The sequence below is a fragment of the Salpingoeca rosetta genome (genome assembly GCF_000188695.1).
Source record: "Salpingoeca rosetta unplaced genomic scaffold supercont1.17, whole genome shotgun sequence".
NCBI classification, from domain to species: Eukaryota; class Choanoflagellata; order Craspedida; family Salpingoecidae; genus Salpingoeca; species Salpingoeca rosetta.
The window spans coordinates 139246-153578 of record NW_004754917.1 but is presented as its reverse complement, the minus strand read 5'-3'; the positions used below and the strand labels follow the sequence as shown (position 1 = coordinate 153578).

General features: G+C 61.8%; 3 protein-coding genes across 3 annotated transcripts in view; 2 read left to right on the top strand and 1 right to left on the bottom strand.

Moving 5' to 3' along the window:
- Window positions 1-6843, top strand: part of PTSG_06730 (notch-1) — a gene marked incomplete at its 5' end in the record, with an annotated part of 20762 nt that extends 13919 nt beyond the window's left edge. The window contains 2 exons of the mRNA XM_004992070.1: window positions 15-6319; window positions 6505-6843. Coding sequence (XP_004992127.1) covers window positions 15-6319; window positions 6505-6552 — 6353 coding nt within the window. The 3' untranslated portion in view covers window positions 6553-6843. The remainder of the gene's footprint in view (window positions 1-14; window positions 6320-6504) is intronic.
- Window positions 6844-7244: 401 nt separating this feature from the next.
- Window positions 7245-8340, bottom strand: PTSG_12479 (uncharacterized protein; the record flags this gene model as incomplete). Its single annotated transcript, XM_004992069.1, has 2 exons — window positions 7245-7262; window positions 7291-8340. The coding sequence occupies 2 exons, from the start codon at window positions 8338-8340 to the stop codon at window positions 7245-7247; spliced, it is 1068 nt and encodes a 355-aa protein (XP_004992126.1).
- Window positions 8341-9880: 1540 nt separating this feature from the next.
- The window catches only part of PTSG_06729 (notch), a 12379-nt gene continuing 7926 nt past the window's right edge, over window positions 9881-14333 (top strand). The window contains exons 1-2 of the mRNA XM_004992068.1: window positions 9881-10561; window positions 10736-14333. The exon at window positions 10736-14333 is cut by the window's right edge and continues 115 nt beyond it. Coding sequence (XP_004992125.1) covers window positions 9905-10561; window positions 10736-14333 — 4255 coding nt within the window. The 5' untranslated portion in view covers window positions 9881-9904. The remainder of the gene's footprint in view (window positions 10562-10735) is intronic.

The following is a 14333-nucleotide window of genomic DNA, read 5'->3' as shown; positions in this document are numbered from 1 at the left end:
CATCGACTCCTCAGCGTCATCGTCGTCATCCATGGCCAACGGAAGCGAGGTTGTCCTGCGTGCGGGAGCTGAGCCGCTCAACTTTGAGGAGGCGCAAACGGCCTCTGTGACCATCCGCTGTGTGGACAGCGGCGTGCCGCAACGTGAGACGACGACCACCTTCACTCTCACCGTCACCAACGCCAACGACCCGCCCACGCGCATCGCGCTGAGCCCGACCGCTGTGAGCGAGTTTGCTTCCGTCGGGAGCACAGTTGCACATGTGTGGGCTGAGGATGAGGATGCTGACGCTGCGCGCTTCCACCGCTTTGTGGCGCTTTCTGCTGGCGATCCTCCCTTCTTCGTGTTTGGTACTTCGCTCGTGCTGTCACGGCGGCTGGACTACGAGACGCAGCGGTCCCACAACATCACCATCCGCGTGGAGGACACCGCGGTGAGCCCGCCCGCGACACTCACGCAGACGCTGACAGTGCGGGTGATTGATGAGGTTGACTGCGACGCAACGCGCTGCTTCAACGGCGGGGACTGTGTCGATATTCCTGGTGAAGGATTCGAGTGCATGTGCCCACCCGGGTACGATGGCCAGCGGTGCGAGATCAACGTGGATGAGTGCGCACAGCAGGCGGAGCCCTGCGGCCCCGGCGTTTGCGTGGACGGCATCAACGAGTACACGTGCAACTGCACAGGCACCGGCTTCCGTGGCGATGTATGTGACGAGCCCGTGATGTGCACGGCTGTGCCGCCGCCCAACGCGGCCCTGGTCGTCAACGGCAGCCTTGTTGATGGCGACGACGCATCGCAGCAGCTCGCGTTCATGGAGCAAGTGAGCGTGGCCTGCTTGCAAGGATACACGACCAACGGACTCGTGGACGGCCCCACCACGTTCACGGAGGTGTGCCAGGACAATGGCATGGTCTCCAGCACCGCGTCCTGCATAGATGCTGACGACTGCCTGGCCGAGCCCTGCCTCAACGGTGGTCTGTGTGAGGACCGCGTGGCTGGCTTCTATTGCCAATGCCCACCCGGGTTCTCGGGTGAGAGATGCCAGTTTGCACGCGACTGTTTCCTCGACCAAGCGGGCGCCACTGCCACCGTGACAACATACGAAGACCTGGCCCTGCTTGCAGAGTGTCGTGTCTTCCATAGCAACGTCACCATCTCCATTACGGCTGCACCTGCGAACGCCACGGCTGATGATACAGCAAACGCCACCACCGCCCACCTCGCTTCGCTCTCAAACCTGCAGCGTGTCGCGGGCGTGCTTGCGCTGCGCAACAACGACCACCTTGTGTCTTTGCGTGGCCTTGCAAACCTGACATGGGTTGGTGGCCTCGTGCTTGAGAACAACGCGCAGCTGCGCACCGTGTCCGGCCTCTCTGCGCTCACCACCATCGGTGGCGAATTGGTGGTGGCTGGTGCTGGTCCTTCCACCTTGCAGGGCCTGGAGCCGAGCACGTGTGGCAGCGTGATTATTCGCCATTCGAGTCTCGTGTCGCTGGAAGCGGTGAACCTGCCCATGTGGCTGCAAGGGTCATTCGTGTTGGAGAATAACGACTACCTGCTTCGCGTCAACGGCCTGGCTGCAGTACTGCAGATTGCAGGCGATGTGATTGTGCGCAACAACCTGCGCCTGATGACCCTGGATGAACCGTCCAACCTTGCGCGCGTGGACGGTGACATCCTCGTTCGCGACAACACCGTCTTGCTGGACGTGGATGCACTGGCGAGCCTGCAGTCGTACGGTGGCTCGTGGGTGATTGCCAACAACTCAAACCTGTGTTTCATTGGCCCGTTCCTGCTGGAGAACATTGCTTCGCTGGAAGTGAACAGCGACAGCGAGGAGTTCCCAGACGTGATGCTGGCTCGTGATGACTGCCCCGCCGAGCGCGCAGACACAGATGGCGATGGCGTGTTTGACGACAAGGACAACTGCCCGCGCGTGTTCAACCCGCAGCAGCGCGACAGCGACAGCAACGGCATCGGTGACGTGTGCGACTGCAACGAGGGCTCGGATGCGTTCTGCGCCAACGGCGGCACGTGCGTGCAGGACACGCAGGCGCGCCACTACATGTGCGCGTGCCCAGTGGAGTTTGAGGGCCCAACCTGCAACATCTCCAGCGTGTATCCCGTGCCACAGATGCAGGTCGAGCACTCGGCGCTGTTCCAGCAGCAGCCCGTTCGCGTGTCCTCTGTCGCCTTCACGCAGCCGTACCTGCTGCTGCCAGGCACCAACCCAGAGGTCATCACCGACAGTGCGACCACTGACACGGTGACGACGCGGCTGAGCGCTGCGTGGGCATCATTGCAAGCGGAGGAAGACGTTGATGTTCCTCGCCAGCCCGCGCACGACGCGGTGGCGACGCTGCTGTCTGCCAGCACGGTGTGGTTTGACGCTCCGCACGTGCGGGTGCACCTGCAAGCGCGCGACGCCAGCTTCAACATGCGCACTGCTGCCACCACCGTCAGCATCACGCTCAGCGCACGTGTGGACACCGATGGTGACGGCACCAAGGAGGACGTGAGCGTACAGGCGTGGTGTGAGACGAGCGCTGCTTCTTCAGGCTGCATTGCGTGGACAAGTGTGCCTCAGTCATGGTTCCCCCTTGAGAACAGCGACGGCACACCGGCTGCCATGCGCGCAGTCACGGTCGCGTACGGCATTGGCGCTTCTCTTTCTGCCTCTGCGTTCATGCAAGAGCTGCCAGGACAGCTGCAGCTTGCGTCACGCCCCGCCATTGCAGCGAGGGTGCGCAACACGGTGGCTGTGCTGGTGCCGTTTGCACCTGTGTATCGCGAGGATACGACACAGCTGGCCGTGTATGCGCAAGCCGACCGCGGTGTGTCTGCCGTTGTGCTGCGCATGGACATGATTGACTCTGACGCGCTTCGCTTCGCGCGCGTGGTTGCGGCGCCTGGCTGGTCCGCCCGCACATCGACCAGCGGCAACACCACCCTCGCCATCAGCTTGCAGCGCCAGGTGCAGCAGCAGTCGGGTGGCGGTGGCAGCGGCAGCTACGCCAACCCCGAGGTGCTGTGCACGGTTGAGATGGAAGTGATGCCACAGGCCGTGGAGGGCCGCTTCTCTGAGCTGCAGGCAACGGCGGTGGGCTTTGTTGACCTACAGGGCCGCAACCTGCAGCTGGAGGGCTTCTACCCACTGCCCAGCCCGGCACTGCACCTGCATCGCAACCGCGGCGTGCTCGCCTCCAAGAGCATTGGGTATGTTCCCGTCGCAGCCAACACGCTTGTTGCGCTTCTTCCGCACTTGGCGCAAGCGGAGCTCATCAACACGGCAAGACTGGACGGCAACACTGTTTCAAGTGCGCTCGCGCTGTGGTCGGCGGATGCACGAGGCACCATCGCGCCCGTGTCGCCGTCAACCACAGCACTTGCATGTGAGAGTGGCAAGCAGAGCGTTGTGCGCGTTGCGGCGGACTGCACTGCTGTGGTGCTGCTGGGCACGGAGATTGAGGGTCAATCACGGGTGTCTGTGACGGTGCGTGTGTCTGGCACGGCCGTTTCTGCATCCGTGGATGTGCGTGTGTGGTTTCCCCTGGCGTCGACGACCACAGCGTCTCTGTCACGCCCAACCACGCGCCCGCTCGCCGGCCTCCGCGACCACAACTGCCAGCCCGTGTATGAGGACGTGTTCCTGGACGTGAGCATCGCGCTTGCGCTTGGCTCTCCATCGTCGCAGACAGCGCCGCCCACTGTGCGCGTGGACGCGACGCGGCTGCTGCTGTCTGGCATCACATCCAGCGATCCAGCCACCGCGTCCCTTGACCCCTCATCGCCCGGCCGTGGCACAGCTGTTCGCGTGCGTGCGCACCAGCCAGGCATTGTGCTTTTCCTCGTGCAGACGGCATCTGGCTCCTTCATCGGCGCTGTTGCCCTTGAGGTGCAATCGGAAGCGGCACAGCTGCAGGTGTTTGCGCGCCCCATCGTTGACCTTACGCTCGCCTCCTCCTCATCATCCTCATCCTCGCCAACAGCTGTTGCTGCCTCTGTGCCCGAGGAGCTGGAGCCCACACGGCGTTTTGCGACTGCAACATACGGCAACCGCGTCACCCGCTTCCCGCAGAATGTCAACATCCTCGCTGTTGGCATCGCCAGCGAGAACGCCAACACAACGGCCAGCAGCAGCATGGTTGATCCGGAGCCAACAGACCTGTCTGGTGTGCTGGGCGTGGTGACGGAACTGTACGACGCGAGCCAGGATGTCGTGAGCCTCGTTGACGGCAGCACGCTGCTTGTTGAGGGCCTGACATCGCCGTCCGGCCCCGTGGCCAACGTGTCTGTGCTGTCGCTGTGTGACGGCGCCGTTGCAGGCACCGTCCCGCTGCACGTGCGCACCACACCTGCAGTGCCAACACAGGTGGAGGTGCTGCTGGGCGCGCCACGTCTTGCTGTGAGCGGCAACGCCGCCGCTGCGAGCGACGTGGGCATTCCGACCCGCACGCGCGTGCGTGTGATCCTTCACTTTGCAGATGGCACACAACAGGACGCCACGTTTGCGCCTGGTGTGGACGTGCAGGTTCCAGCAGGCAGCGTTCTTCTGACTGGAAACGACGTGCTCACGCTGGCCACGACCAGCAACGCCGCTGCGGGCTCGTTCGAGATTGCGGTGACGCTGACCAACTTTGACAACATGGAGCAGCGCGCGCCCGTGACGTTCGTCCGTGCCGCCGCCTTGCTGCTGGACGCCGAGCTCAGCCCAGGCGGCAGCGCTGTGCCTGATGCGTCTTCTTCAACATCGCGCGTTCACATTGGCCCGCTGCAGGCACTCGCTGCGGATCGGTCGCTGCGCGTGTCTGTGCAGCTGCTGCTGACAGATGGCACTGCCGTTGACGTGTCCGCGTCCTCGTTCACAACGCTGCGCGCCGTCGTTGGTGGCACCACCGCCCCCAGCAACACCGTGGAGCTTGTCCTGGAGGCTGGCGTGTTTGTGGTGACGCAGAGCAGTGGCTTGCAAGGCGACGTGGACGTGTTTGCCTCGTTCGCCGACGAAGCGGTGACATCATCGCGGCTGCTGCTGTCCGTGTCCAGCACCGCACTCCCAGTTGAGACGATTGATGTTGCGACGGTCGGCAACAACGTTGAGCCCGGCCTCGACCATGGCGGCAACGGCGGCAACGGCGGCGATGAGGTGGTCGTCACACCGCTCTGTCGCGTGACAGGCACCGCTGTGCCGCTAACGTTTGCCCTGGGCTTTGCCGACGGCACAACAGCTGCAGGTGCGGAGGACCTGGCGATGGACGCGGCCGCGTTTGCGTTCGCGTCATCAGCACCCGATGTGGTGGAGGTGACAGCGGACGGCAGCGCTGTGCTGCTGCAATCGAGTCTGACGCCTGTGCAGCTGCATGTCGCCCTCTCGTCTGCGACAACTATTAACACGACGGTGCACGTTCTGCCCAACGCACTGCCGGCTGTGGGGGATGTGGACCTCGGCGAGCTGTGCGGACCTCCGCTGGTGAAATCAGGCACCACGGTGGCTGTGCCTGTGTGGGTGAACACGGGCGCGCGTGCTGCTGCGCTCGTTGATCTGCATGTGACATACAACCCGTCAGCCCTGCGCGCCGTGAGCGCAACTGCAGGTGCAGACTTCTCCGGACAGCTTGTGCAGCGGCTCAACGACCCGCCAGGGGTTGTTGCCGTTGGTGGCATCTCGGACCCGTTCTCCGGCCCGCGTGCACAGGTGGCCGTGATTGCGTTTGAGGTGCTGGATGACACGCTGCCACTGGACCTTGGTGGCGTTGTGCAGACGCTAGCGACGCTGCGAGGCGCTGACATTGGCGGCGCCACACCGCGCGCGATTGTGGCCGGCCGACTGGCCAGCGGCGATGCTGGCGATGTTTCCGCCCCAGTCACCACCACTGCCACCCCTGCCACCCCTGCTGCTGCGGCCGCTGCGGGCCGTACACGCAGGGAGGCGACACCGTGTAGTAACCCGCCTTGCAACTGCTCCGAGATTGTGCTTGGCGACACGAATGCGGACTGCGTGTTCAGCATCAAGGATGTGTCGTACCTGCAGGCCATTCTTGCCGATCTGGCCCTCGACGAGGAAGGCACGCGCGCCATGCTGCTGGACGCGCAGCTGCGGGAGATGGACGTTGATCGCAACGGTGTGATTGACGCACGCGACTCTTCGCTCTTGCTGCGCATCAACTTTGGCCTCCTGCCGTTTGTTGGCAAAGCCGCAACATCCTTTGATGAGAACGAGTGCGGGCTGTCGCTCAGCCTTCCGCTGCCGGCGCTGCCTGCTACAAGTGCCGCCAACACCTATGTCTTCTTTGCCGTGGATATGCAGGAACGGGCATCCGTGCGTCCGCCGCTCCTGCTTGAGGGGCGGCAACTCTGGCTGGTTGACGACACGCACTTGCTTGTCTCTGCCGCGGCAACGTTCGCGCCAGGCGAGGATGTGGGCGCGGTGTATGAGGCGATTGTAGAGACGGATGCGCCATTCACAACCCAGGTTGTGGCGTGGATTGTGACGGATGACGGCAGTGCTTCGTTCATCGACGTCAACCGCCGCGTGTTGTTGTCGGGCTCTGATCCACTTTGCTGCTCTACATCCGTGCCACCGCTCAACGTGACTGTGGAGACATCGGCTGGTGCAAGTGCACAGCTGGTGTTGAACGACGCAGACGTTGACGTCCCTGCGCTGCTGTCGCCAACGGTGAACAGCATGTGCATGCAAGCACGCACGTCCACAAGTACCAGCACCAGCACCAGCACCAGCACCAGTACCAGTACGTCGTCCTCTTCGTCGACATCGAGCTCGTCATCCACTTCCACGAGCACCAGCACCAGCACCAGCATCAGCACCAGCAGTAGCACCAGCACCAGCACCAGCACCAGCAGTAGCACCAGCACCAGCACCAGCAGTAGCACCAGCAGTAGCACCAGCACCAGCACCAGCAGTAGCACCAGCACCAGCACGTCCACCTCCACCTCCACCTCCACGTCCACCTCCACCTCCACCTCCACCTCCACCTCCACATCAAGCTCAAGCTCAAGCTCAAGCTCAAGCTCTTCGTCGTCTTCATCGTCTTCATCGACCAGCAGCAGCACGACCACTTCTAGCTCATCCTCCACCTCCACCTCGACATCCACATCGACCTCAACATCCACTTCAACGTCAACCTCCACATCCACGTCTTCCACAACGTCAACCTCCACATCCACTTCCACATCCACTTCCAGTTCGACATCCACATCGACCTCAACGTCAACGTCCACTTCGTTTACAAGCGGGGATGGATCTGGTGCAAGCACGACGGTGAGCACTACGTCGACAACTGGCAGTGGCATGATGGGGTCGACCACGAGAATGACGACGACCACCGCGACCACGACAGAGATGAGTGGTGCGGAGACGACAGCATCGTCCACGTCTTCCTCCTCCAGTAGCAGCACATCCACGTCTGCTTCCACTTCCACTTCAACATCCTCGTCAACCTCTTCATCGTCAATCTCTTCATCGTCAACCTCTTCATCGTCGTCGTCTGCCACGAGCACGACAACCTCCACTTCCACTTCCACCTCGTCATCCTCATCCACTTCTTCGTCATCATCCTCGTCTTCCAGCACTTCATCTTCCTCCTCAACGTCCTCTAGTACTTCGTCATCATCCTCAACGTCTTCATCGCCATCAACGTCTTCATCCTCATCAACATCATCTTCCACGTCAACGATGACAACGACGATGAGTAGCACGAGCACGGAGAGCGGTTTTGAGCCAACCTCGACCACGACGATGACCACAACATCGACTGGAAGTGGAACCGAGCCCATGACGAGTACATCCACAACAACGGTGTCGTCCACATCCACGTCGACGTCAACCTCGACGTCCTCTTCCACGTCCTCATCTTCTTCATCGTCCACATCTTCGTCGTCATCTACAACGCTGTCCACCAGCACATCCTCTTCCTCCTCCACTTCCTCTTCAATGACATCCACGTCCACCAGCACATCCACAACAACCATGTCGTCGACATCCTCTTCAACATCCACGTCGACAAGCACGGGAAGTGGCACCGAGCCCACAACAACAACGACAACGACGTCAACGACTGGAAGTGGTACGGAGCCGATGACTACAACGAGCACAAGCACGAGCACGACGACGCTGTCTTCGTCTTCTTCGTCTTCGTCTTCATCTTCATCACCCTCCACATCCACGTCATCCTCCACAACGTCATCAACATCATCATCGTCATCATCGTCCACGTCGACTTCGTCTTCGTCAACCAGCTCTTCCTCGACGTCCACATCGACTTCCACAACATCATCCACGTCAACTTCAACGTCGAGTTCCACATCGACGGAGAGTGGCATGGAACCAACAACAACAACGACAACGACGACGACGACAACGACAGCAACGACAACAACAACAACAACAACAACAACAACAACAACAACAACAACCACGACAACGGTGACTTCCACTTCCACTTCCACATCATCTTCCACAACGTCGTCATCGTCAACGTCCACGTCCACGTCCACGTCCACGTCGACGGAGAGTGGCATGGAACCGACGACGACCGCTTCGACCTCGGCTTGGACGTCAACTGAGAGTGGCATGGAACCAACAACAACGACGACGACGACGACAACGGTGACTTCCACTTCCACATCCACATCATCTTCCACAACGTCATCATCGTCAACGTCCACGTCCACGACGACGACGACAACAACAACAACAACAACAACAACAACAACAACAACAACAACAACAACAACAACAACAACAACAACGACGTCTTCGTCTTCATCGTCTTCGTCTTCGTCGAGCACGTCGTCTTCCTCCTCAACATCCACTTCCACATCCACATCATCTTCCACAACGTCGTCATCGTCATCGTCCACGTCCACGTCCACGTCGACTTCCACATCGACGGAGAGTGGCATGGAACCAACAACGACGACAACAACCACAATGACGACGACGACAACGACAATGACGTCAACATCAACTTCGTCGTCATCGTCTTCATCGTCTTCCTCCTCAACATCCACTTCCACTTCCACATCATCTTCCACAACAACGTCATCGTCATCATCATCCTCAACGTCAACCTCCACCTCCACCTCGAGTGGCATGGAACCGACAACGAGCACGACGACGACAACATCCACAACCATGACGTCAACATCAACTTCGTCGTCATCGTCTTCATCGTCTTCCTCCACAACATCGTCATCATCCTCCACCTCCACCTCAACCTCCACCTCCACCTCAACCTCAACCTCCACCTCCACCTCAACCTCAACCTCCACCTCCACCTCAACCTCAACCTCAACCTCCACCTCAACCTCCACCTCCACTTCGAGTGGCATGGAACCGACAACGAGCATGACGACGACAACATCCACAACCATGACGTCAACATCAACTTCGTCGTCATCGTCTTCATCGACCTCAACGTCCACGTCAACAACGACGGGAAGTGGTACGGAGCCAGTAACTTCAACAACAACGACCACCACCACAACAACCACAACAACAACAACGACGACGACGACAACAACAACAACAACAACAACAACAACAACAACAACAACAACAACAACCACCACCACCACCACCACCACCACCACCACCACCACCACCACTTCCACGCCTAGCGTGGTGTCGCGTGTGATGGTGTCTCAATCGCTGCTGGTTGGCGGTGTTAACTCGACCTCGTTCAACATCACGCAAGTTCGAGAGGACATTTTGGACTTGTTGCCTTACATCTCTCCAGACGACTTGTTCGTGTACGTGGAAGCACGCGCACGCCGCGCTGTGCCCGAAGACTTTGTGCTGGTGATTGAAATCCAGACGGACCAGCAGAACGCAGGCCGCGTATCGGATGCGTTGATGACCCTGAACAGCAACGGGACGTGGGACATGTCGTTCAAGCAAGCATATGGCCAGCAGGCAACTGCCCAGCCCCTGAGCGACCCCATCATCACACCCGTCACCACCACAAGCACCACGACCACAACCACAACCACGAGCAGCTCCACCTTCGCCTTTGGGTCTGTTGACCTCCTGGTGTCGACAGAGGTCACGGGTGCTGGCCGCCTTCTCGCGCAGCCCTTCGATGGCTCTTCCTCCTCTTCCTCCCCCCTGGCCACGGTGTCCTCGCCGATCAACGTCGCGCCTGGTGCGTCCGGCCAGGTGTCCATGCGTGTTGGCAAGGAAACCGTGAGCGCAGCGTACAGGAGCGGCGCTGCGGCGCTGGCTGCTGTGCGCGTGCAAGCTGTGGAGCGCGATGTGTATTCGACGTACGGCACAATTCGGTTCGCCACGCAGGCACGCGATGCCCTTGGTGGTCCACATGCCGCGCCCACGGCCGTGGAGGTGTGCCTTTTCCTCGACGGGACAATGCCTGTGCCCACGCCGTCCATGTGCACGACTTGCACGACAGCGCCAGCGAGTGCTGCGACGTGCACGGGCTGGATCGATGTGCCCGCGACTGTGTTTGCTGCCATTGCAGCAGGCGACGTTGGGGAGCCAGCACACCTCGTGGCCACCATCGGCACCCTCACTGCCACAGACGAGGTTGTGCTCCACGCACCTGCGAGCGAGGGCGTACCTACCCAGCTGGAGCTGTACGCACAACTGCCGGAACATGCAGTCTATCCGAGCGAAGCCTTCAGCGTGACGGTGATGGCAAACGTCTCCGCGCCGTTGGGGCAATACCGCTTCCGCGTGCTTGTTGGTGCCGCACTGCAGGTGGAGCAGCTCACGGTGCTTGGCGACAGCTGGTCTGGCGACTCTGTAATTGACACCATGGCCCGGACAGCCGCTGTTGCGGGTCTCCTCACCCCAGACGCGCTGGACGCCGGCGTGGAGGTGAGGCAGGCGCCCCTGTTCGAGATGCAGCTCTCCGTGCGCGCGGGTGCAAGCGCCTCAAGCGCGTCGGATGTTGTGGTGGAGGCTGTGGAGCTGGCCGACTCAATGGGGCGCCCGCTGCAGGTGAACGGCGAGGACGTGCCTGTGCCCATCACCCTGCGTGATCGCGTCAGCAGCAGTGCGCTCGGCACCGTGTTTGTTGCTGCCAACACGCCCACTGTGCACCTGCCGCAGCTGGCCACGCACCAGACGCTGAGCCGCAGCGAACTCGACATGCCAGTGCAGCGTGTGGCTGTGCAGCACTGGACTGCGCGCCCCTTCCCGCGCAGCACACCCCCACCACTCGTTGTGGCGTCCACATCATCCTCGCCCTCGCTGGCAGACCTCGGCCTGGAGTGCACGTCCATCACAGCGGATGGCCTCTCCGTCGCGCAGTCGTGCGCAGAGGTGATGGTGACGCGAGGCACGCGTGCACCAGGCGCTGCCGTGGCCGTGATGTCGACTGCCACGGGCCGCGCAACGCTGCTCAACATGACCATCACCTACCCGCAGTTCCCGCTCACCATTGCCGTGGACAACCCGACCCTGCGCGCCATCCAGGGCCTGAAACAGCGCACCAGCGACGGCAGTGGCACGTGCGTTCCCGTGTATCAGCAAACGCCGTTTGCCATCCGTGACGACACGTACGACTACACGTCCATGCTCGCCCCCTGGCTGCAGGTCACCAATCCAAACGTCGTGCGCGTGGACCGCGAGCGCTTCACGCTGACCGGCACGGCGCCTGGGCAGGCCACGCTCGTGCTGCAGAACACGTTTGGCGACCTGCTGGCAACGGTGAGCATTGAGGTGAGCACTGCGCAGGTGAGCGCGCTCTCCGTGGATGCAGCTGCCTACCAGCCAGCCAACGTCAGCCTGCGTCTCAGCAATGACGAACTTGCCCAGAACGGTGACGCCATCGTGGCCACTTTGCACGCGCCACTGCGTCCAGTGCTCACCCGCCTTGGAGCACAGGCGCGTGTGCTGGCCACCGTGCAGCTGTCGGACGGCACGTCGTGGTTCCTCTACGATTCGACCTTCCTCACCGTCACCCCTGCCTCGGCAGACACGGGCTTGACTGTCAACGGCACTGATGTGACGCTCGCCGGCTTTGCTGCGCCTCAGGAAGGCCCACTGCTGCGCGTTGCCCTCTCGCCCGAGTGCGGCACGCCGCTTCCCCCTGATGCCGTCATGACCGCCTTTGCCGACGTGGTTCTCGCGCTACCAGACGCCGTGAGCGCAGAGCTTGTGCTGGATGCCACGCGCCTGGCAACTGTGGGCTCAACAGCGGCCCTCGCTGGCGTACCCGCTACGAGCGCTATCACCGTGTACGTCACCTTCAGTGACGGCACGGTGCTGGACCTGACTGCATCGCCACATGTCAACATTACCGTGGAACCGCCACAGAACCTGCGCTTCACGCGCGATGGCGACACGGGCCGCCTCATGGTCACGCCAACCAGCGTGGGCGAGGTGCAGCTGCAGGCGTCGTTTGCGGCCGCTGGCGTTCGCGTGACGTCGCAGGCTGTCGTCGTCACTGTTGTCTCTGCCACGCAGCTGACAGCGACACCGCGCCCCTTCCCGACCTACGCGGGGTCCGGTGCCGTTGAGAAGACGACGCTGTTTGAGCTGGGCGCAACACAGCAGTACCAGCAGGCCGCCATCACCGCCTGGCTCTCCATGTCAGATGGCAGCACGCTCGACGTGTCCCAGCACTCGTCGTTGGATGTGTCTGTGACCCCCAACCCACCAGATCTGGAAGGAGCCTTTGTCGTGCAGCGCACACCCATCACTGTCATCACGCCAACACAGGGCGGCTTCTTCATGGATGTGGATGTCGGCTTTGGCAGCCTCTCCTCCACCGTATCGGTGTTTGTGTCCACGTCATCGGTTCAGGTCACGTCCATCACCAACCTGCGCTTGCTCAGTGGTCCACTGCTTGCGGGCCGTGCTGGGGCAGCTTCCACGCGTGCGCAGATGCGCGTCGTCTTTGGCGACGGCACCGTCATGCCCTCGTTCGTGCCTGCTGAAGGCCCACTCGTGCCGGGGCTGATTACCCTCTCCGTCTCCGACACGGATGCGGCCTCTGTCTCCAGCGCGACGGGACAAGTGGTGCTGCTCGGCAACAGCGGCGCGAGTGGCGTCACCTTGCTCGCGACCACGGCACAGGGGAGCGGAAGCGCTCAGGCATCGTACGCATTTGCCACGAACCTCGTCCCAGAGCTTGGCGACGTGGATCTGGGCCCAACCACCACCAACCCCTCGCCCACCCTGGTCGTGGGCGAAGCGCGCTCGCTGCAGCTGCGAGTGAACGTGCAGGGCAGGCGGTTTGGTGGCTTTGAGCTTGAGCTTCTGCTTGATGACGCGATTGTGGATGTGGAAGCCATCACGCCCGCGTATGCCGGCGGCGCCTTTGCGTGGGTGCGGCGCACAAACCGCGCTGTTCTCAGCGGCGTGCTGGATGTTCAAGGCACGTCGTCGCTTGCGTTGGCCTCGGTGCGCCTGCGCGGCGTTGCGCTTGGTGCGTCGCCGCTGCAGGTGCGCGTGGTGTCTCTTGGCGAAGGCGATGGTGTTGGTACCCCGATTGGCGAGCCAACGCCGCGCCTCGCCACAGCCGCCAACATCTCGGTCGACGTGGTCACGGGCACGGGCAGGCGCCGTCGCCAGGTTGACTGGCCTGTCGTGGACACAGATGACGCAAGTGCAAGCGCCGCAGACACCCTTGCTGCTGTTGCTCTCGAACACGATACCAGCGCCAAGACGGCCGTGCATGTGCGAACACGGCGTAGCACGTGCACGCCTGCGCAGTTTGTTCTGCTCGGGGACGGTAGTGGCTGCACGGAGGTGGTGCCATGCCCATCGACAAGCCGCGTCGTGGGTGACGTGAATGGCGATTGCGCCTTCAACGTGAACGATGCTGCGTTTGCGCTGGCATACCTGCTGGAGTCCACCATCTCCTTCGAGTCTGAACGCGGGCAGCGGTTCCTGTCGTATGTTCGCCAGTTCCCTGAGGTTGTTGACACACTGGACTTCAACAGGGACACGGCGCTCTCCGTGCACGACGTGCTGTACGCCAACTTGGCCAATCTCGGAGTTGTCCGCCTCATTGCAGGCATCGAGGTGTCTGCGGTGTGCAGCATGGGCTGCACCTTGGAGGTGTCCGTGGACGCACGCACGCGCGCTGGCGACGGTGGCGTTGATGACACCATCTTCATCGCCGACATTGCCTTTGCGGCTCCCGACGTTGCGCTCGTTGGTAACGTGACTGTGGGCTCGCTCGTCACCGCCAACAAAGGCACAGGCTTGAACGGTGTGCTGCTGCGCATGAACCAGGACGCGTCTGTTTACACGGCTGTGGTTGCGGTGCAGACTGAGGCGCCAGTGCTTGCGGGTCTGTCGCTGATCCAGATCACGCCTGACCTCGCACGCCGCCCTGCCCTGC